At 52.4% G+C, this 22,574-nt stretch overlaps 10 protein-coding genes across 10 annotated transcripts; 4 read left to right on the forward strand and 6 right to left on the reverse strand.

Annotated features, from left to right (window-relative positions):
* On the forward strand, window positions 1–1,344 carry J4E87_001181 (uncharacterized protein; the record flags this gene model as incomplete). Its single annotated transcript, XM_049372828.1, has 1 exon — window positions 1–1,344. The coding sequence occupies one exon, from the start codon at window positions 1–3 to the stop codon at window positions 1,342–1,344; it is 1,344 nt and encodes a 447-aa protein (XP_049237486.1).
* A 1,027-nt stretch (window positions 1,345–2,371) lies between these two features.
* J4E87_001182 (uncharacterized protein) lies at window positions 2,372–4,296 on the forward strand (the record flags this gene model as incomplete). Its single annotated transcript, XM_049372829.1, has 6 exons — window positions 2,372–2,617; window positions 2,697–2,919; window positions 2,986–3,519; window positions 3,572–3,949; window positions 4,006–4,186; window positions 4,245–4,296. 6 exons carry the CDS (start codon window positions 2,372–2,374, stop codon window positions 4,294–4,296), a joined length of 1,614 nt encoding a protein of 537 aa, XP_049237487.1.
* Window positions 4,297–4,489: 193 nt separating this feature from the next.
* Window positions 4,490–6,372, reverse strand: J4E87_001183 (uncharacterized protein; the record flags this gene model as incomplete). The annotated part of the gene is made up of 5 exons (XM_049372830.1): window positions 4,490–4,649; window positions 4,716–5,532; window positions 5,590–5,795; window positions 5,849–6,132; window positions 6,283–6,372. The coding sequence occupies 5 exons, from the start codon at window positions 6,370–6,372 to the stop codon at window positions 4,490–4,492; spliced, it is 1,557 nt and encodes a 518-aa protein (XP_049237488.1).
* A 1,238-nt stretch (window positions 6,373–7,610) lies between these two features.
* On the reverse strand, window positions 7,611–7,920 carry J4E87_001184 (uncharacterized protein; the record flags this gene model as incomplete). The annotated part of the gene is made up of 2 exons (XM_049372831.1): window positions 7,611–7,787; window positions 7,846–7,920. The coding sequence occupies 2 exons, from the start codon at window positions 7,918–7,920 to the stop codon at window positions 7,611–7,613; spliced, it is 252 nt and encodes an 83-aa protein (XP_049237489.1).
* A 640-nt stretch (window positions 7,921–8,560) lies between these two features.
* J4E87_001185 (uncharacterized protein) lies at window positions 8,561–10,777 on the reverse strand (the record flags this gene model as incomplete). The annotated part of the gene is made up of 6 exons (XM_049372832.1): window positions 8,561–8,757; window positions 8,812–9,415; window positions 9,466–9,606; window positions 9,691–10,237; window positions 10,411–10,601; window positions 10,718–10,777. 6 exons carry the CDS (start codon window positions 10,775–10,777, stop codon window positions 8,561–8,563), a joined length of 1,740 nt encoding a protein of 579 aa, XP_049237490.1.
* A 1,590-nt stretch (window positions 10,778–12,367) lies between these two features.
* J4E87_001186 (uncharacterized protein) lies at window positions 12,368–13,394 on the reverse strand (the record flags this gene model as incomplete). The annotated part of the gene is made up of 2 exons (XM_049372833.1): window positions 12,368–12,995; window positions 13,045–13,394. The coding sequence occupies 2 exons, from the start codon at window positions 13,392–13,394 to the stop codon at window positions 12,368–12,370; spliced, it is 978 nt and encodes a 325-aa protein (XP_049237491.1).
* A 945-nt stretch (window positions 13,395–14,339) lies between these two features.
* J4E87_001187 (uncharacterized protein) lies at window positions 14,340–15,707 on the forward strand (the record flags this gene model as incomplete). The annotated part of the gene is made up of 3 exons (XM_049372834.1): window positions 14,340–14,760; window positions 14,810–15,501; window positions 15,552–15,707. The coding sequence occupies 3 exons, from the start codon at window positions 14,340–14,342 to the stop codon at window positions 15,705–15,707; spliced, it is 1,269 nt and encodes a 422-aa protein (XP_049237492.1).
* Window positions 15,708–15,863: 156 nt separating this feature from the next.
* J4E87_001188 (uncharacterized protein) lies at window positions 15,864–16,532 on the reverse strand (the record flags this gene model as incomplete). Its single annotated transcript, XM_049372835.1, has 1 exon — window positions 15,864–16,532. The coding sequence occupies one exon, from the start codon at window positions 16,530–16,532 to the stop codon at window positions 15,864–15,866; it is 669 nt and encodes a 222-aa protein (XP_049237493.1).
* A 3,994-nt stretch (window positions 16,533–20,526) lies between these two features.
* J4E87_001189 (uncharacterized protein) lies at window positions 20,527–21,357 on the forward strand (the record flags this gene model as incomplete). The annotated part of the gene is made up of 1 exon (XM_049372836.1): window positions 20,527–21,357. One exon carries the CDS (start codon window positions 20,527–20,529, stop codon window positions 21,355–21,357), a length of 831 nt encoding a protein of 276 aa, XP_049237494.1.
* A 211-nt stretch (window positions 21,358–21,568) lies between these two features.
* Window positions 21,569–22,237, reverse strand: J4E87_001190 (uncharacterized protein; the record flags this gene model as incomplete). The annotated part of the gene is made up of 1 exon (XM_049372837.1): window positions 21,569–22,237. One exon carries the CDS (start codon window positions 22,235–22,237, stop codon window positions 21,569–21,571), a length of 669 nt encoding a protein of 222 aa, XP_049237495.1.
* Window positions 22,238–22,574: the final 337 nt, after the last annotated feature.

Genomic DNA, 22,574 nt, shown 5'->3' on the forward strand with positions numbered 1-22,574 from the left:
ATGGAGACCTACCACGGACACGTTCGCACGCCAAACGATGCCATCATCCTGTTTGAGGCCTGCCGCATCGGCATACTACCGCGGGTACAGCGCCGCCTATCCGAGAAGGAGCGCCAGCAGATCAAGTCAGGCTCAGTATTTGTATGGGACGAGCGCGAGGCCGGCATGAGGCGGTGGACCGACGGAAAATCATGGAGTGCCAGTCGCGTGTCGGGCAGCTTCCTCACATACCGAGAGATGGAGGGCAAGCGGGGAGGCAGCGCAGTTCCCACAGCCCCGGTAGCGAAGAGGGCGAGCGGAAAGTCGCCAGACGGCACAGGCTCAGGTGAATCGGACGGCGAGGGACCAGACGGCTACCGGTACAAGCCGGATGGTCTCATGAAGCAGTCCTTCAGCATCACCACCCAGAGCGGACAGCACCTCCACCTCATCAGCTACTACTCGCGATCGAATTCCAACAACCTCCCACAGCCGACCAACGATGCGCAACTGCGGCACATCCGCCCGCCAAAGAACATGTACCCGGAGTCGGCGGTGAACGAGACCCAGACTGTGCCTGCCGTCACTCGCGGGCCCATGCCTGGCTCGCCATACAACGCACCCGGACATAGCATGGCACCTTCCTCGCCGTATACCCGTGGTGGCCCTGTCGCACCCATGTACGCGATACCAATGTATCCTCCCACACCACCCAACGGTACACCTCCCATGTACTACTCGCATCAGCCTTACTTCTACCCCGGCGTCGTCTACGCGCAGCCTCCATACCACCCTCAACACGTTTTCGACCGCCCGCCAATGGCCCACCCTCACGCTCCTCAAGGCCACCATCCCATGCTGATGCAACACCCTGCTTACGCAGCGCATGCCGCACACGCTGCTCAACAATACATGGCGACACCACCACTTCGTACACCATCGACAGCTGAGCAAGCCCAACAGCAACACCTTCAACGTGCCAGTGCCCCTGCGCCTCCTCCAGGACCAACACCATCAATTCCCGAGCAAGGTCCGCAACTTCCAGCTATCAACGGCGCGGCCGCCGCAGCAGGTGCGAACAAGCCACCGACACCAGAGCCATCTGACAAGTCCGAGTCCCGGGCACCCGAGTCAAATAGCACCGCTGCAGCCGCAGCATCAAGGCCGCTTCCTACATTGGGGTCGCTGCTCAACGGCGAGAACCAAGATAAGGACACCCAAAATAACAGCCGTTCTGGCAGCCGCAGTCCCAACACCGCAACGAGATTCCCCCGAGACTTGGCACCGGAGAGACTCGCTAAGAACAGCACCGCTGCCGATAGCAGCGCGTTGAACAAACTCAACAGCGTGTTCGTGCGATCATAGCAATATCGCAACTAGTGTCTTATCCTTCTTCCGTTGTCAAGCGCCTTCTTCTTGTTCTTCTTCCACATTTACATCTGTACTTCCCACTTTTCTTTCCGAGTACGGGTGGTCGTCTTCAGCATTTACGAACGGCATATGGGCGGCGTTCGGGTATCACGGCTACATGGCCAAATCATGATAAGCCTGGGGGCTGGGGGGATGCGCGGTTCACAGCATCGGCCGATAATCGGGCCTGGAGTTCAACGGAGTAATTCTTCCCACAATTTTGTTGGTACAACGAAGTGCTATGTGTATCACGCTAGCTATGATGTTTGTCGCTGCTGCAATACAAAATTTCATACCGCCATCGCATGCAAATCATTTCGAATACGATCGCTCCGTGACTGTCCTGACGTTCACTTTAGAGTTTTAACGTTGCTTTATGCTTAACGTGTCTAATCGCGACTAGCGATAAGCTTTCAGCACTGACATCATCACCATCGCGCACCTGTCTCCCTATCAACTCGCACACCGTCCAGCAGACAAGCCAAGCCCGCTATCATCACCAAGCCGACTTCTTGCGACTCTTGCGATACCTTGTCTGACGCCTCCGCTGAGCTTCCACTGCTTCTCTCCCGGCAATTACCCAATCACCCCCATTTTAACGGAACTAGCCACCCATCGCAGCTTCCTGTTGCGGAAGGTACGCTTGTCTATCACGTAGTGTCAGACCCTATCTCGAGTAGTTCCGCGGATCAACACAAGAGATACCCCGCAGTGGTACGGCAACTTGCGGGCGTGAGCGTATCGCGTGTAGGGAGATGCAGGGGTGGCTTATCAACTATGAATGGGCGGACGTCAATGGCGCGTTGGGGAGGTCGGTTATCGTTTACGGAGGTTTGTGCGTCGACGTTGACGTCGCGTCGGCTCTTGGGTGGGTTTATATGAACGATTGTGACTACGACTTGCGCAGTTGAGTATTGCGCATCTTTGTTCTTTCGTTGAGTCGACTATTCGAAGCGATCGAGCGCCCTCGAGATACCACGTCATGGCGTCAGCGACCGACCACCCACCCACATCTCCGCATCCTGCGCCCGTGGATGTCGAGAAAGAACCGATTGTCGAAAACAACGGCAAAGGTCTCAAGAATGTCCTCGACGAGAAACTCTTGAAGCACTCACACGATGCCGATGCGGCGATGAAGGCGTTCGAGGGCATGGAGGGCCAGGTTGTGGAGTTGACGGAAGAGAAGAGTAAAGCGCTGCTGAGGAAGATTGATATGCATATGATGCCCGTACGTTCAATTTTCCCTGTTCTGAAAATTATCGATGCGTTCGTTGGCATGACTGGTAACGAGCTAATGATGTTTACAGATCATGTGCATAGTTTACGGGCTCAACTACCTCGACAAGACCACATTGAGTTACGCAAGTATCATGGGTCTGAAACTCCCTCCTTCGGACAACATACTAGAATCAGGTATCGGTCTAGTCGGAGACCAGTACTCGTGGCTGGGTAGCATGTTCTACTTTGGATATATCGCTTGGGAGTATCCTACCACGCGTCTACTGCAAGTCTTGCCACTGGGAAAATACTGTACGTCTCCTTCCACTCTAATGCTTTAACTATTCAGCAGGTTGCCAAGGGGCTAACATATCAAAGCGGCGTTCAACATCATAATGTGGGGCCTCGTCCTGTCCTGTTTCGCAGCCGTAGAAAACTACGCTGGAGCAATCGCCATCCGCTTCTTCCTCGGCGTCTTCGAAGCAGCCGTAACCCCCGGTTTCGCCCTCTTCACCTCGCAATGGTACACCAAGAAAGAACAAGGCTCACGCACAGCCATCTGGTTCAGTTTCAACGGCTTCGCGCAAATCTTCGGCGGCTGCGTCGCTTACGGCATTGCTGTGGGATGTCGCAAGTACGGAACTATCATGGAGCCCTGGAAGATTGTTTTCTTGGTTACGGGACTGCTTACTACGTGTCTTGGTATCGCGTTTTTGTGGATCGTCCCGGATAACCAGTTGAACTGTAGGTGGTTGAGTAAGGAGGATCGGGTTTTGGCGATTGAACGTATTAGGATCAATGCGCAGGGTGTGGGTAACAAACACTTCAAGTGGTATCAGTTGAAGGAGGCGTTGGTCGATCCGTTGAGCTGGGCGTTCTTCTTCTACGCGTTGATCGCTGATATCCCCAACGGTAAGCCATCATTCACAAACCTCACCGAACCAACTGCTAACACCCCACCAAGGCGGCATCTCAAACTTCTTCTCCCAACTCATCGTCGGCTTCGGCTACACACCCGAAGAATCCCTCCTCTACGGCACCCCAGGCGGCGCAGTCGAAGTCGTCTTCCTCATCGCCTGCGGCTGGGCAGGCGATAAATACGGCTACCGCCTCCTCATATCCATGATCGGTCTTACCACTGCTATGATCGGCATGATCCTCATCGTCGCACTGCCTCTGGACAACAACTCCGGTCGTCTCGCTGGTTACTATCTCACCCAAGCCAGCCCCACCCCGTTCGTCGCCTTGCTCAGTCTCATCTCGAGTAATGTAGCGGGGTACACCAAGAAGACGACTGTGGCGGCTATGTACTTGATTGGGTATTGTGCTGGAAATATCATCGGTACGTACTACCTCTATGCTTGAGACGAGTCCGGCTAATATGATGCATGAATATAGGCCCTCAAACTTTCCGCCAGCAAGACGCTCCTCGTTACGTCTCCGCCGAGATCACGATTATCGTCTGTTATGGCGTCTGCTTGGGTATTATAGCGTTCGTCCACTTCTACTGCGTCAGGCAGAATAAGAAGAAGGCGCTGATTCGTGCTGACCCTGGATATGTCAAGCTTGAGAACCAAGAGTAAGTCTGAACGCTCAGATGCATTATCAATGTGTACATGCGCTGATCTTAAGTGTAGATGGCTCGATCTTACGGACAGAGAAAACCCAGAGTTCATTTACACATTGTAGGAAGTGTTTTGGAACGCACGAGATGAATGCGAAGCGGGACCGTCATAGATGGTAGCTTCATACAATCATAACACTGACAAGGAGACAATCTTCCTCTCATCCACTCACATCAAGACTTGCTTCTCTTGTGCATCAAATCTGCCAACCCACGGACACACGACACTGCCAACGCGTCATGCCGCAAACCCACACCTCACGGCTGCTGTGCAGGCTTCACCTTAACCATCATAGGCCCCTTGTCCCAAAGCGCAAAAACCTTCTGGTCCATCCAATCCTTCTCTTTATCCACAAGTTCCAGATCATAAGCGAAAAGCACCTTGGTGAGAATGAGGCGCGTTTCCGCATGTGCAAGGCTAGATACGGTAATGTCAGCCCGAGTTCCCATAGTAAGAACGAACAAAGACGACGAGAACACTTACGTCTTCCCAATACAATTCCTCGGCCCAAAGCTAAACGGCTGATGGCTCGCCCTCTTATCATCCGTGTACCGCTCATCCCCCAACCACCTCTCCGGCACAAAAGCATCCGGATCCCGCCAGTTACGCTCGGAATGGCCCATGGCATGCATGGACACATATACCGACGCCCCGCCAGGGACATAGTAGCCCGACACACGGTCGCCACCCGCCGGCACCACACGAGCAAGCCCTGTAGCAGCAGGCGGATAGTACCTCAACGCTTCCTGGAAGACAGCGATGAGGTAGTCTAACTTGTTGACTTCGTCAACGGTGATTTGATCTGCGGAGGAGAAGCGCGACCGGATTTCCGTAACGAGTTTCCTGTACGGCTGTGGGTTGCGGAGAAGGAGGTACGTCGCACCTGCCAGAGCCGTGGCGCTCGTCTCGCTGCCCGCGATGAGGAACGAAACAGCGTTACTATCCATTTCCGCGCGAGTGAGTCGGGTGCTTTCCTTCTCTTGATTCTTGATTATGTGCGTGAAGAAATCGGGGCGTGTGTCTTCTCCGCTTTGGATCTTCTCCAGGCGCTTGCTGACCATGTCATGGGCCCGTTTCGCGAATTCGTAGCGGGCGCGCATGGGGCCGGTGTTGTCGGTGAAAAGGCTTCGCACGAGGTCGAGGTAGCGGAATGTGAAGTGCTTGCCTCGCGAGACGTGGAGGGCGATGGCTTGCAGGCTGCGGAGGGTGATGGAGATCCAAAGGTGTTCTTTGGAGTCGCGGAGGCAGTAGAGGGGTTCGCCGAATGTGAGGTCGGATATGATGTCAAAGGTCGTGAAGTCTATCATATATAATCAGCTGGAGTGGTGAGGTGGAAGGCGCTGTGTGGACCACGCACTGTACCATGTTCTGATATCGATATCCTTGTCTTCAGCAGCGTGTTCGCCCAGGCGTTGTACCAGGAGATCAACATAAGACTGTATGAGACTTTCCTGTCCTCGTAGAGCCTTGTCGCTGAAAGCGTGCGATAAACTACGTCGCATCCGCGGATGTCCCTCTTCGTCAGCTATGAGAAGTGACAAGACGCCATTGACAGGCCGGGGGCTATCTTGTCATCAGCATTTTCTCGCTCATAGCTTCAAATGGAATTAACCTACAACCACTTCAGGTCCTTGACAAAGTTTCTGCTTCTATCCGTTTTGTGGCCGTAGATATCCTGCCACGCAGTCTCTCCTGAGATGAAACTGACTTCATTCGGTTCTAGACGCACTGCATCGCCGTATTTTTCGTGGCATTCTTTGATCCATTTGACCACACTACCATCGCGTATGTGTAGCGCGAAACATAGACCGGTGGCGCGTGCGAAGAGGGGACCAGGGATGTGCCTGAGGGGATGGAAAAAGATGTTGTATACTACTGTGCAGGTACCGTAGATAATGGCCTATTCGGAGTCAGTGAAGCTTTATAGGTGGGTCGCATCAAGGCAGTCGTCAGAGGATTGGGTAGTCTCCTGATGTCACGATTGTGAGACGGATGTCAGATGCCAGGGCAAGGGTGACGGCAACCTCAGGAACGTGAGGTGTTGACTCACTGACGCCAAAATCACTTCGAACGCATTGAAAATACCCTTCAAGCTAAACAGCGTAAATCCAGTCGTTGAGATACTCGTCAAAATCGTCATGTTTGGACTTGGGCGATACTGTCTTGAATGAAGATACTCCCCGCGTTATGTATCTGGTAGGCGGGGTTTGACTTGAAGATCTCATGGAGCAACGCATCATCTGCCGGGTTAATCATAAAGACCGTAGAACGACCGCCTAATACCCTTGGGCTAGTTATCAACAAAGTTCACGACATGGTTTTGTTCATCGAACGTCCGTGCGCGAGAGTCGTTGATCCTCAGGCTGGTGCTGGCATAAGCAGGCTAACGCGAATCGATATCTGATCATCACCTTTAAACTCGATGCACCCCTCTAACAGCTCCTAAGAATCGGCCAGACTGTAATTTACACCCCGCCTGCCCCACCTCTTCGGCCCATACGCCTTATACCCCGAACGTCGTTCTTGTATCGTTCCCGTCGCGGTGCGTGGGATGCCCACCGTGCTAGTAACCCCGATGCAAGACGATTGTATTGGGGGTTCGATGTGCATGTTGTGACATGTGATGCTGACCGATGAGCGATATACATCAATCCGGGAGTCTAGATGAAACGTCCACGGCCAAGAATGCAGGCTTCGAATGTACCCCGCTCCCAACAGCGGTCTTATGGGGGTACATAGTCGAATAGGATAGATCCGCTGCCAATCGAAGCTGCTGTTGAGCTGGGTACGAGCAGCAATCAAGATTCGGCATGTCGGAGCACTGCTCGAAGCGCATGTTCGATCGCTCTTATATGCTTATCGCCATGAGCGGACGCGTAATCGGATCATACTCCAGTCCGCACAAGTCCTTCGAGGTGACGTCGGCAGGTACTCTTCAGTGAGCAAACTTGGAAGCGATAGTATTTGGTACTTGGTGCTACTTGGCAGCGAGAACCTATCGCACGAGCGGTTAGCAATACGAAAGAAGCGTGCCATGTTGATAGGGCCTCGATAAGCATCGTCTCTTCATTATCCTGCCTAGAAGTACTGCATATGGATGCACCGAATGTGTCGCCGCAAGCGTCAACCATTGTTGCCGTATCAATATGTAGGCCTCCAGACGCCTGTCCGTATAATCTTCCCATCATCCTCGCGACGGCCGATGCGAATAACGCGATATCGACCGCGCATGCCCAAAGGAAAAAGGTATCGTAGAAAAGAAATATCCGTTCGCAATCGAATCGCGTGTCGCCTTGTAACTACCTCGTAGGTCTTCGCGCAGCCGGGGATCCCCTATCACGTAGTCAGCAAAGATGGCCCATAATGCTTCATGACGACCTACCCTTCATGCGCAGTATTCCATGTCTTGACGAAGGCACGTTGCGTCTTATCCGCATAGTCTTCTGCATTGACTTCCTTGACTCCGACCTTAGCGCCGTCTTTGGTGAAGACGACGTTCTTCTTCTCCATCTTCTTCACGCCACGCTCGGCGAGCTCGTTGGAGTAAAGGAAGATCTGTAATGGCGCATAGCTTAGCATGCCGTGCGCGCGCATTGTCGGAGAGATGAATTACCTGATAGCCGACCCATCCTACGCCTCCGACCACCGCGAAGAGAACAAAGAGCGGGATGAGGTTCAATGCGCCCATGGTTGTGGTGGTGATGACGTAGCGAGGCTGGTGTTGCGCTGAGGGTCGTGTGGCGGGGTAACCTTGCGCGAGGCGAGTGCGTCTGTGAATGAGGCTGATGAGGGAGGAATACAGATAGACTTCAGGGAAGGAAACTTTCAAGTTTCTGCAAATTGTTGAAGGGCTAGGGGCCCACAGTCGCTATAGATGCCGTGGCTGTGGCTGAGCAGATGAAACCCCGAACACGAATTGAAGGGTCAGCCTTGGCACGGAAACGGGCCGCAGCCTGATCGCCGCGGATGATGCATCGATCAAAAGTCTGGACATGTGAGCGGCCAGGAAGGTCTTTTTGATCCTGGCATGATGGGTGCTGGTGATGTCTTCTTATCATGAGGTTTTCGCTTAGGACGCCTGACGAGTGACATGTTGCATGTCTCCACTGATCATCCGCGTCGAACGCGTGGGTCACATGAACACTTACTAGATACGGATGACGATCCATGGAACAGACATTCGGCTTACATTAGATCCTCCGCGAAGTCCCATTTACTGTTATCTAAAAACCTAGGTATAATACAGGTGCGATGCTGTTCACCATGAATTGGAATGTTTTCTTTCCTCCACATATTCTTACAGATCCCTTGCCCCATCCTGCCCTGCGTCAAGGGAACATGGGGCCACATGTCAAAACATGTCTCCTCGCTAATACCAGCACCTGAGCACTACTCAGTCCAAACTTTGTGCCAATAATGGACAGTCGACCCAACAACCAGTCGCGTTGCTCTTGTGGTACGGTCTCGGCGTTTGCTGCGACGTATAGTGGCCATACCAGCGAGTATCCGCCGAATGCCTCCGCAGCTGCAAAATAGTTAGCGCTATGCTTCACATCGCGTTAGCAGGACTGCGACATACCATTTTGCTCTTGACCCATTTCTTTCGCCACGGGTTGCAACTCGTAGTTCATGTGAAATGGCACACATGCACTAATCTCATCCACCATCATCTGAATGACAAACACGCTCCTACTCCACGTCTCATCGCCATCTGCATAGTTGCCACCGATGCTGAGCCATGTCACACATGCCATGATGACTCTTCGACAGAATATCCGACAAACGCGGTAGTCGTTCATTATACTCGCCAACGACACGTCATGATATACGTGTTGCTCGCCTGGCCATCTTTCAGCCAGCGCGATCTCCTCGGGTGCGATTGGATCGCTGAAGACGCCGATGATTCGATGTTTCCACTCTGGAGGCAGGGTGCGGTACCACTCTTCGAGGTTTCCGTCAACCATTTGCGCAAGGTCGAGGATTTGCTTCGCTTCTGATTCGTAGGCGGGGTCATAGGGTGTGGTAGTGAGGATGTTCGCACGAGCGCGGAGGTTTGGGAGATCAATACAGATGAGTGTCAACCGATTGGCAGCATTCTCTTCGGAGATATCGCCGTTGCCGACCCAGCCTCCAGTACCAGGAAAAGAGTCGATGGGTTTTGAGCGTTGAACGCAGCTTGTAATCTGTCCTTCGTTAGATTATGGCATGCAAACGATATGCTATTGGTACTCACCATCATCGTTCGCACGGCGCGGAACATGGCATGTGACATTGGATCGTTGAACTGTTCGATTCCTCTTAGTTTCGTTAATGCCACAGCACCGTCGACATGATTTCCCCATGCCGTGATAGTGTCGTCTGTACTCATTATGGTCTGATATTCGTTAGCTCAACATATGTATCTGGGGATAGACAGCCAAGTTATTGGAGGCCTGCAAGAGATGGCTCGTTCACTTACTTCATATAATGAAAACATGAGAACAGCCAGTACCGTCTCATCGCTCTTCGCCATCGCAGGATCTTTCAGATCGTCGTTCAGTTTCTTGATAGCCTTGCCGTAGGTGGTTACCGCTTCACGGAGGAGCTGTTGTCGGCCGGGATACTGACCGCATGTTGCCATCGCAACAGCAGTAGTAGCCAAATGGAGGACCGAAGATGGGCGGGCACGATTGTAGAGTGGCACCAGATATTCTAGGTATCCTCGTGTGCTTTCGGCCTGTTGTGGCAGGGTGATGAAGTTCTTGAAGAAGAACGGTACGGCTTCGCATTCTGGCGCGAGTGTTATGGTTGGCGGTACTGCGTTTTCCAGATTCCACACGAACGCTTCGAAGTCGAAAGACTGGTCTAGAGACAGTGGTGGTGTTGTATAGTTGGACAGAGCAAGTATTTGTTGTGATGGGCTTAAGTCTGAGGGTATTCTTGATCGTGAGGTGATGATTTGAAAGGCTTTCTCCCCCGGTACTGCATTCTCCCCCGGTGGTACATCGAACGTCGAAGAAGGTGACCTATTTGTGTTAGCGCGTACAAATTGCAATGTGGGTCTTCGGCTTGCGACAATCACATGCGAACACTTTCAGAACGCATATCGCCTACGAGGGTACCCATTTGCTCGGCAAAGCTTATCGGTATCCCCTGTGCACGAAGCGGATCGACATGGGCAGAATGGTGTAGTACATACAGATGCGGCGAAGTGCTGGAGCTTGACGCACCGTTGCTATTGCTCGACGCGGTCGTTCCGGAAGACTTCCTCGCCTTCTTGGCCATAGCTTTGTTCTCATCTCGAAAGACAAGGTCGAAATCATCAGGATAGCCGGGACATACTCGGGCGGACTTTTTGCAGTTGCCACATGTTGGTCGTTTCTCGTCGCACTATGCACAGTCAGTCGGCGAGCCAAAACGCGGCCTCAGGCAAGCGCATCCGAATACGCTCGGAGGCGATATCGCTAGTCAAGAGAATAGAGTAATTGTCGCGAGGTAATACATACCTTTATTCGGCGGCTTTTACACATCCCACACCCCCGGCTCGGCTTTCCGGTGTAGACCATCGTGATACGGTATTCTAAGGAATGGAAGAATAGAAGAAGGCGACAGGGACAAGACTCAGGCACCAAAGACAAGACTTGCCTTCCAGACTCGGGCCTTCGGTTCTGACTATAAAGATGCCGTAGGTAAACAACGATATTCCTGATCGGATTTCAGGCAACTCCGCCTCTGAAGCCTACGACTACGATCAAGCCTATATTACCAAACGATCCAAGCGACAAGCTTCAGCTCGCCTATATCTGACAAGCTCTGTAGATGAGCGCAAGGCCGACTCCCATGCACCGAGGTACGCGACGATAAGCTCAGGAAATTGACGTCGACGTAGGTTGGACAAGGCGTTCGGCCGGCAGTGCGAAGACTCGCTAGGGAAAGAATTCGCGATCGGACCACCAAGCTTGTAAGCAGCGTATTCTAATGGACCTATCAGAAGAGCAAGAAGGCGATGACAGGGCTGCAAACTTCATTCTGAAACCGGACGAGGGATGGCATGGCAGTCCGAGTCGATTGGTCTGCCGCACCGAGATGCCCACCGCTGGAAGCAGCCGTTGTGGTGGTTGATTTTTCTCGCAAGCAACACCAAATTGGGCTTAGCGCTGCGCCCAAAACAGTGGCGCAGCGTGCTGTCGTCCCCTTTCTGATATCACCAGGAACACGACAAGACGTGACAAACACAACTTGAGGCGTTCCCAAACGTTGCTGCCTGGTGTCTTTTCTGCAGGTACCTCAGGCACTGACGCAACCGCTTACGTATGTCGCGTTTTGTGCTTCTTTGGGATCGTATGCGCACTATGGGAATCGCCGACTCGTCCGAATTCGCCGTATGAGCCGGATGTCAGCGATTGCGCCATTTGCGCAACGTGTCCTCTTCTTCAGACCGCGATAACAATTTGATATTGATGACGAGGTGATGTGAAAAGACGGCTGAGTGATGGAAGACTTGAACAGGTAGCCGAGGGAAGCACGCCCAGGATGCTAGACAGATTCTGACGCGATTACTGTGGACATTGCTCGCAAATGTGGATACTGAGGGAAGGCAAAGTTCACAATGGCTGGCTGGCGTTGGTAGGATGGTAGTCTGCACAAGCGCATACAGAACGTGCAAGAAGGTTGCTGATACGACGTGCGCCAAGCCAACAAAACCTGGTCAATAACGTGGCCTCGCTGCTCTGTCAAGACCAACCATCAACACGAACATCGGCTTAGCAACAATCACCATAATCATACAGCATGCTTCGGGAAAGAAATGTAATAGATCGTAATAAAGCAGAAGTGGCCGAAAGCCTAAGAAAAGAGATGGAGAACGGAACGTCCGGACGCAACGGTTTTGATGAACCTCGTCCCTTCCGGAGCCCATCGAACTATCAGCAAGAATGCGCTGCTACCAGTGTTGCGGCACTCTAGCAGACTTGGGTCAAGAAGAAGTATCACCGGTAAAGCGTAACCGCAGTGAAGGCGTTGAGCGACCACAATGCGCGCTTGCGCACTTCCCAAAGCCCGCATCCCCCTGCTTCGTGGGCCAGCCACGCCCCGATCCGGAATCTGGTATATTTGACAGAAGGCATGAATTTACGACCGCTCGCCCAGAACGCCTACTATCGACCAGGGTATCCCATCTCAACCGGAGATTTAGGCTCTTGAGAGGGTAGTTCGTGAGGTTGATAATGACCCTGGAGCTCAGAGATGTGATATTCGTATGCTTGAGGAGATTGATTTGTTTCCATCGGTTTGGGTTCGCTTTCGGCCACCGGAACGGAGGCGTTAGGTGTGTTTGCTCGCTTTCCATTCCTTCGGCGAAGCAACAGCATGGCGAAGATGAGCGCCGCAGTACCGATCACACCGAGTGTAACACCCAAGCCAATACCGATCTTCTCGCCTGTTGACATTCCGCCGTCTCTGGCAGGGCCGTTCGAACCGGACGAAGTTGGTGACGGGCCGCTTGTCGACATAGCTGGCGATGCGGATGTGAAGGACGAGCTTGCGAAGCTTGTAGAACCACCGGAAGGGCTTGGTGGAGAGGTCGGAGGTGCACGAGCGACGTTGAAGCCCACTACTGCGATAGCTCCGACACTCGAATCTCGCGCTGCCGTCGTTGTCTCAATAGTCCAGTCGTTGGACGAGCCATAGGGTGTAGATGCATATGTCAAGACCATACCCTTGGGGACGGTGGAGACGCAGTCACCGTTGACGGGGCCGCTTGTGTGGAACGGGTTGGTGTAGCCTCTATGAGCGGGTAAGTTCAACGCCGAAAGGGTGAGCATGGCCAACTTACGAGGGACAGCACATAATCTGGGTTGTGGAGGTATCCGTAACGTAGGTCATGACGGTCGTCCACAAATCCGGACATATTAGGGGCTGAATGCTCAGCGCTGTATGCTCTTCACCGCCGACACCCAGTCGTGCCTGTTCCCACCACGTTGTCACCGCGGAAGGTACGCAGTCGACATCCGAATCGATGTCGAGACCGTAGCCTGGATCAAACGCTACTAGACTGGGTCCGTTGAGCCGGAAGATGGATTCGCAGCCAGATGATGGCGTGAAGGTACTTGTGAGCGGAATCCATGAGGTTACTTCACCAGCGTGAGTCACCGGCGTAGCTGGCATCAAAGAGAGATCTGTCATCGTACAGTAACCTCCGGGGTTGGATTATCTGGGCTGTATGGGTAAAATGGCTGGTCTCGTCTACGAGACGATGGGTATCACTGACGGAGTCTCACTTCATGGTACCAGGGCAGGGGATCAGGCGCGTCCCCCACGGGCGTTCGCACGCCTGCGCCGCACGAAAACTGGATGTCACTTCTATTGGTTCGCGAACGCTTTGATCATCAATTCGCCTTCTGATTAGCCTGCTGCAATGATCATTTGAGACATGCAGTACGCACGGTTTCAATTCCCGGCGCTAACGTGGGAGTGTGGCGTGGTTGTAATCCTTCTGTCGAACCGAAGGGGGATGCCAACAATGGCTACCTGTGAAAACTCGATTCTACTTCTTCCCTACTCATCAAATCTCGACTTCTTAGTATGTCGCGTTCTTCTGTGCGCAATCGCAAACGCGAGGCGAGCCATGCTCGAAAGGCCAATGGTCATACGACATCCTCGCCAATTTCATCCCCCTGGTCGGTTCCCAAAACTCCATACCTCACAGCGGCGATTGTCCTCGGAGCCTCTGTCTGCCTTTGGCTTTCAACACAAGCCATCCCTTCGACTCTTACTCGGAAGTGGCTACCCACCCCGCCTAGCGAGTGGGAAAATCGACGACAGCAAGTCAAAGATGCTTTTGTCAGTAGCTGGGACGCGTATTCCAAATACGCTTGGGGTTTGTGAGACCCTTCCCGCTGTATGAATCTCACGCTTATACATGATGCAGGCTATGATCAATTTCACCCCATCGCCAAGAAAGGCTCAATGATGAGTCCGAAAGGCTTGGGTTGGATTATCGTTGATAGTCTCGACACGATGATGATCATGAATCTTACATCGCAACTAGCTGATGCAAGGATTTGGTTGCATCGCAGCCTAGATTATGAGCAAGATCAAGATGTCAATACGTTCGAGACCACAATTCGCATGTTGGGCGGTCTTCTCTCTGCACACTATCTCACGACAGTGCTGCCCGGTGTCTCTTCGCGAAGAGACAGCATCTATCTCACCAAGGCTGTGGATCTAGCCGACAGGCTTCTCGGCGCATACGATTCGCCGTCCGGTATACCATACGCAAGCATCCACTTGGCAAGCCGAAGAGGGCTTGTATCACACGCTGATGGTGGGGCTTCGTCGACGGCCGAAGCGACAACACTACAGATCGAGATGAAGTACCTATCGAACGTCACTGGCAACGAGATATACTGGCGAAAAGCGGAAAAGGTCATGGAGGTTGTCGACAGTGTTAACGTGCACGACGGTCTAGTCCCGATCTTTATCACGCCCCATTCCGGTCAATTCACAACACGAGAGATACGTCTTGGAAGTCGAGGCGATTCATACTATGGTACGCTATCTAATGCATTCCATCGTTGATTCCATACTAATTATCGCAGAGTATCTCATCAAGCAGTACCTACAGACTTCCGAGCCGATCTACCTCCAGATGTGGGAGGAGGCTTTGACAGGCATCCAGAAACATCTCATCATCCCTACCAAGCATGCAAAGCTCAGCATCGTCGCTGAATTACCCAGCGGAATTGGCGGCTCTCTGTCACCAAAGATGGATCATCTCGTTTGCTTCCTTCCCGGTACCATCGCACTCGGAGCAACAAACGGACTCACCGAGGCTGAAGCCCGCCGCCTACCCAGCTGGAACACCGAGAAGTCGCAACAAATGGAATTGGCAAGGGCGCTTACAAAGACCTGCTGGGGCATGTACAAAGTGACTGACACCGGAATAGCACCTGAAATTGTCTGGTTCCGCGCGAGCGACGAGTCGTTGCAGTCCAGGAAGAATATGCCGCGCGCACCCTTGGAACGCAGCTCAAACTCCGAAGAGGTCTGGAAAAAAGACTTCAATATCAAACCACTTGATGCGCATAACCTCCAGCGACCGGAGACTGTCGAGAGTCTGTTCATGATGTGGCGTATCACAAAAGACCCCATTTACCGAGAGTGGGGTTGGGTAATCTTCCAGGCCTTCTTGGACTACTCGACCGTTCCACTGGGAGGGGGCTTTACTTCTCTCAACAATGTGAATGCTATCCCGCCTCCGCGACGAGACAACATGGAGAGCTTTTGGCTGGTACGTGACACGTTGGTGTGATTAGTATTCCTACTGACATGTTCTGCTAGGCCGAAACACTCAAGTATCTATACCTGCTCTTCTCGCCGGACGACGTTCTTCCTCTCACTGACGTGGTGTTCAACACCGAGGCGCACGTGTTTCCTAGAATGGGCATGGGGAAGTTTAAGACGGGCTGGCAGCGCAAGCCTAGGAAGACTGCGTGAGGCCCGTGAATACGAGATATTGTACTAGCATTAAGATCATCAACGCCCGGAACAAGCATAATTTGGGGCGCTGGCGCACCAAATACGTATCAGTGCATGTGGAACTAAGCGCCACTCATTGAGGTATATAAAGTTGAGCTTCATTTGAGGCTTCCGCTAAATCTTCCTCTTAACAACCTCTGGCTTCCGCGCCATCACCCAAACAAACTCAGAATTGTAGTCTGGTTCATCCTCGTTCAAATTACCATCGCCTGCCTTTACTTTCTCCACTTCCAACAGCTCGAAACCTATTTGTTCCAGCATTTCGCAGTTCTCATGCACTCCATAACTGCTCCAAAACATTCCGTACCCCATCATTTCGCCATGTATCTCTTCTTCATCAACGCTCGCCAGGTTGAAAGCGAAGAAACCTCCGGGCTTCAGCCAGCTGTAGATCTTGACGAGCATGTCCTTTAGCTGGGAGCGAGGGAGGTGGAAGAGCGTGTAGAAGCTGAGCACACCGTGAAAGCTCTCGGCTTCGAACGTGAGCGTGGTCATGTTACCAGCGATGAACCTTGCACGCGGACAACGAGGTTCAGCCATCTTGACCTGCTTCGCAGAGATATCATTGGCTGTCACTTGAGCTCCGTGGTCTACCAGCATGCTCAGTACTGGTACGCCTGGGCCACAGCCGAGTTCTAGAACGCTTGGGGAGGGTGGCAGACTGTCAAGTAGTTTTCTTGTGTATCTTTCGCGTGGTGACCTATCGCCTTCGACCCATTCTAGATACCATTGTGCAATATGGTCGTAGGCGTGTTCGACGATACGTTCGGGTGTTTCAGACATGTCAGCGACTTATTTAATGAGCAGCTGCTCAAAACGGTAGCGGGAAATGCGTGTGCTTATTCCGGTTCGACGATACTGCGGGCGAAGTCAATTAATCGATGCGTTGATGCCTGGCACGATGGGGCGACACTAACTTCGGGCATACTTTGGAACCAGATGATAGTAAGCGACACGAATGACTGTCGGGTCACCGAGCTGCAAAGACGCTCGTGATATTTAGAGCAGATCCTGTTAAAGGATACGATCTGGTTATTGGGCAACTTATCCAGTACTTTATTTTATTGACTTGGTGATCTGAGGAACTCCGCACTTGCAGCGGAACACCGCAATTACATGGTAACTCCGCACTCATATGCGGAAAACACCGTCGAAAGATGTCCAAGATGTTGTACACTGTTTGCACATGCTGCAGAGTAGTCAGTGTGAGGTGGAAGCCTACCGCCCACAGTGCTCCTCTCCAAAATCAGCATGGTACCGTGACCTTCATGACGTGAATGTCGAACTACATCGTACCAAGCAGTTATTGGAAACGCAACTAGTGATTATACTTGTGTTTCCAGGGCGTCAAGCCGCTGACTATCAAAGAACAAAGTGGTTACGCCTAACCCCGAAATTCCCCGATTTTAGCCGCACATGCGAAGCGTAGGGATTCGCGCTTCTTTGTCTGACATAAATCTGGGGTAGCACATATCATGAGTAGCTCAGCCACGACCCATTGTGTTCCTGTCGTACAAAACATAGTGCTTGGAAGTCTTTGATCGATTCGAATGTGCGGAGGCGGCTTACGATACATGTCACTTTTAAGGTCGACCTGGTGCAACTTGTTTTACAGAGCAGCAAGACACGTTTTCTCTTTCTGGGTAGATACTGCGAAGCTATGCAAGCCTTTGGTCGCACTGAGATATGATTCGCTTACGTCCAAGCAGCAATCTGGCAGAACACACGTGATTCTGTGCGGAAGGAGGTTGTATAAAGGAAAGCTAGATCTTCTTTGCCTAGAAAAAACCAGCACTGGACGTCAACCATACAGCTACCGTTTCGCTTCTTACCTCCTTCCTCCAGATACCAACATGAGACTCTCTATCACAGTACGTTAGGTGCAAACCCTACACCTCCGATTACAAGTGGTCACAAAACACACATATTAACCCTTGACGTACCAAGCAGGCCATGCTGTTGATCGGCCTCGCAAGCCCACTCACAGCTGCCCCTACCCTCGACGTCCGCCAAACCGACGCAACCCACAAAATCACCGTCTTCGTGATGGATGACTGTCTGAAAACATTTCCGCCTGATCCTGATGCGCCTACGGTGTTCAAAGAACAGGACGTTAGATACGGACAATGCTACGACGCGGTCGACTCCAACTGGTTCTTCAGCGGGTTCCTCAGTGCGGAAAGCGTCGCCTTGACAGGGAGCTTTCAGCCACCAGCAGCTGACAACGTGATCTGCGAGACGAGAGTATATTTCCAACCCAATTGCGGGGGAGACCCAGCTTTGACAGACAACTATTCGGGGAAGTGTGTCAATGCGCGTTTGAACGTACCCGATCAATTGGCTGATATGGCTGGGCGAAGTATCAGGGTAGATTGTTGCAAAGGTGCGGCTGATGGGAAGAGTTGTTTGTATGTTCCAAAGTACATGGAAGACTGAGGGACGAAGTCGGCAACGGATGAACTGAAGTCGCGGTGTCGATATACCGTTGATGAAACGCGGAGAACAGTATTTTGGGATGGCTCTTTCTTTGTACTCAGAACACTCATTTGGCTACTCGTTTCTTTCTTATCTTCCTCAAGCATACTGCCAGAAGCTGACACCTTCTCGCAATACCTTGCGAAAGTCAAACCTAGCCTATACACAATGTCAACAATTGGCGGACAACTCGTGTCCGGCTACATTTACCCAGATGGCCATTAATTGCCCATGTACGAATGTCGAGAAGTGGGAGTCAGGTTGGGATATTATGTTCCGCATGTCCTAGGTACTTCTGGCGCCAACGAGCAGCACATCGCTTCGGCGCGGCCGCGACTAACCAATACGCGAGGTCGAAAAAGAAAAGTAACTTCAGACGACAGCCACAACAACCACAAAACACTGATGTTGATGACAGACAAGTCTGGACTTCGTCATCCGTTCACGATGTGGTTCAGGTCGGCTACTGCACGTACTCTTACGGCACATATGCAGGTCGCACCTCCGCTCCGGTCGCCTCGCATGACCGATTCCACGCTATCGGTCCTACCTCGTATAGAAATTCATTGGAAAATTCCTTCGGTTGCCGGTGCGAATGGTCCCGCATACGCGCATCGGAAAGATCGATTTGGATATCAGTACAGCCAGGATGATATCGCAGGCCAGCAGCCAACATCGCTCAGATCAAATTGGAGGCATCGTTGTGGCAACGTCCCCTTATCATGTGCGTCTCGCGTGCAGATGTAAGCTGCTTTGTTCCTGCGTCGATCCCCGAAAAACTCTATTATTAGCTAGCCCTGCTTACACCTTGGCATGGTGGTGGGGTAAACTGTAGTCTGTACCGTAGCGGAACAACGCACGCGACGTGTTGTCTGTTTGAGAACGAACGACGGCTCTGGAATGAATCACTGATAATTGCCAGTCCGTCTCCCCTAGAGCGAAGTAGCTTAGTGCAGCGATAAAGAATTGCGTGAGGAAGCGAGGACAACACGAAAGTAAATCTCGGTAAGCAACCTAATCGAGTGCCGAATAACCGCGACCATTGCACTCCAGGGCTCTTAATGCGCGAATTGTTCGGTTGTAATTTCTTCCGTCTGATGTTCTCATTGGGTCAGCGCAAAGCTAAAGCCGTGGACCAAAAGAATGCGACGACAAAGCTATTCTTATCGTCTCTTTGTTGACCGGCTACCTATCTTAGCATGAGGATACAGAGTCTTGGTGGTGTACGCTGTACCTGGGCGGGCCAAAATAAGGTAAGGCTCGAGCGAACGCCGAGCTGTCCACAAAGTCTTGACATGAGCGCTATCGCCGCTCAAAGGAATGATCACCGTCGCACAAAAACCGTCGTGTGTTAGCGCTGCAGAGAAATTTGGGACGGCAGCGTGCGCGTGGCCGCAAGTTTTGTGGGTGTGCTGTCAGGGACCAACCAGGGCCAAACACTGCATGCTTGCCCTGGACGGGACTCGGGGCTGCCGCTTATGACGCTGGAGCCCGCTATTTTCTTTATTTGTTGACGGATAGGCGTTGTGGGCTTGGCCAAACCTGGAGTAAGACGGAAGGATGTCGGCACTGCAAATTCTCGTGATCTCGAATGAAAGGCCGTTTCGTGGCTTGAGGGATGAGGAAAAAGTCCGTTCGCAGCGCGCTTCGGTTGGAGGCTGCCGATTTATCCCCCGGCGAATCAGGCGACCATGAGCTCGTTTAATGGCTAGCGGTGCGTTATTGGCGCATGGCTTTTCAATCGATCGCATGTGCAGCGCATGAGCAAAGTTCTGGCATCGCGGCTGACTTTCCTGGAACTGCCAAATGCGATGGTGTTCTCATTGGCGGGGCCAAAGACTTGGGCTGTGTGTGTATGGCAGCCAATCCTGTGGGAATCCAATACGAGGGCCGCCCCTGGGCAAGGTCTTGGGGGATGAACACATGATCGCCCAACGGATAACAGATCCCAGGCAGTTGGTAAACGTCCTATCGCATTGTGGCGCGCCGTCAGTTGTAAAGCGCATGGTGCCTGTTGGCTAGTTCGGCTGTAAGATCGAACCTGATTAAACCCTGTTAGCATCAGCGATATGGGCACAGTCAGTATATAGACTCGGGGTGCCCCTCTGACCCTTGGCAGATACCCAGTCGTATCCTTCCGTCACTCGCTTTTACATTCGCGCGACTGCGTTTGCCATTCGTTACTCTTGTTGAAAGTCGCCGGTCATTCAGTACTACACCGTGTAACAATCGTGTAATACCTATAACCATCGCTCGGTACCAGAAGATCTACTACTCCCACGACACACCACATCTCAACAAAATGTCTCTGAAGTTCTTCTCCCTCGCTCTTGCGGCCGTCGCAACTGCGTCGCCATTCGATTCCATGGCGAAAGCCACGAACGACGACCCTTACGAGGCATGCCAGCCGCAAGGAGCGACAGGCGCAACTCCACCAACAGTCGGCACAGAGTTGAGCTCCCTCTATACCGATATTCTCTCGTCGATCCAGGGCATCTCTTTCGACAAGCGATCTGTACACGGACGTGCGGACGGTTTCGGTTGCCGTCAGAGCCTAGACTGCGTCAACGTGAAGAACATCAACATTCCCATGTGCTACGACAAGTTCACCACCAACTTCCAGTTCCCAGACGGATCTTACGGAAACGTCGCTGCCGGAACCTACAGCTCCGGCGGCACCGATGTCAACCTCGTCAGCGGAGATTACACAAAGGACGGTCAGAGCGCCAACATCTACGCGAACAACGAGGCTGAGAAGCCAAACACTTCGACCCTCTCGGTCCCTGCACAGTACACCGGTACTGGTGTTGGTGGAGCGGTCCCAGTCACAGAACTCGGAAAGGTCATCGTCTACACAACCACTGTCCCCGCCGTCACATACTCGGCGCCGACAACTGTCGCGGAGACTGTCGAGACGGCGACTGTCAGTGGAGTCGAGGTCAAAACCACCGTACCCGCTACCACTGTTACGCAAGCCACAACAATCGCCGCTAAGACCAACGTTGTGACACAAACTCCCGAAGCTTCCGATGCCTCGCCGCAATCTACTGGAGCCGCTGGACAGGTGTCTGTCGACACAACAAGATCCTTTGGAATGTCGGTGGTCGGTGCTTTGCTATACGCGCTTTTGTAAGCAATTTGCTTTCGGGCGTCATACACGTCGCAGTCAGTGAACTATTTGGATAGAATGGCCTCAGGAGTTGTATTCGAGGCAATCCCGAATGGATGATACCCGCTGGAGTCCTAGCACATGCATGTCGTATACATCCTGTGGCAGTCCAGTATTGATGCGCCACGCTTAATGAATAATATCGTACCCTTAATTTGCTTGTCTTCTCTTTTTCTCAACTGAATTTCGACAACACATCCTGTATCTTTCTCACTTCCTCGGCGTCAACGTCTTCTCCAGGCGTTGTGATGGCCGCGGAGTGAAACCATTCTATTTTGGTCCTCCTCTTGAGATTCTCAACGTTGGTGCTTCTGACCCCACCGCCAGCAATGAATGAGACTTTCGGACGGCACTCCTCTTGCAAGTAACGGAGAACACCAGTGCCTTCCTGCGCGGTCTTCTCTCCGCCACTTGTCAAGATGCTCTTGAAACTGCATTCTGCAACGGTCTCCACGGCTCTCTCTAAATCGCCTGTTTCGTCAATCGCACGATGGAACGTGCAAGGAAGCGGAGCTGCAATCTCGACCAGCTCGCGGTTACGAGCCTCGTCTATAAGTTGATTGGCGTCCAAGATGCCAAACACGAAGCCGCTAGCAACAGGCTTAAGCATCTCCAGCTCTTTCTTCATGAGCTCAAACTCTTCGTCGGAGTAGTTGAAGTTGCCTCCCCGTGGCCGGATCATAACATTGATCGGGATCGTGACTTCCTTCCGTACATCCTGCAGCGTGGTGAGGGAAGGCGTTACCCCGCCAGCTGCGTAGTCGGCACACAGCTCGATTCGATCAGCTCCGGCTTGAGCTGCTGCGATGGCCGAAGTAGCATTGAAGCAAGCTATCTCAAGCATTATCGTGTTTGTGGGACGGGAATTGGATGCGTGGGGTGAAAAGAGCAGGTGGGCTATGGTGCTAAGCTGGCAGCGGGCTAGTGCGACAAGTAGATTGGCTGACGACACGACTACGCTCACGATAGCATGAAAATCACACTGCCAAAGTCTTGGTAATGAGATGAACCACAGGATTCATGCTGTCAAAATGCAAAAGAAAATAATAGACTCAAGCAGCAAGACCTAGCACTGCCTCTCAGAGCGCACACCCAAAGCCGAGTTCACCATGATTAGCTTCTGTGTTTAGAGGTCCACGCCGTCACCTCACCTCACCGTTCATTCCCCTATAAAGTACGAA

The sequence above is a fragment of the Alternaria ethzedia genome (assembly GCF_023757985.1).
Source record: "Alternaria ethzedia strain BMP 0044 chromosome Unknown scaffold_2, whole genome shotgun sequence".
In the NCBI taxonomy this organism is placed as follows: Eukaryota; Fungi; Ascomycota; class Dothideomycetes; order Pleosporales; family Pleosporaceae; genus Alternaria; species Alternaria ethzedia.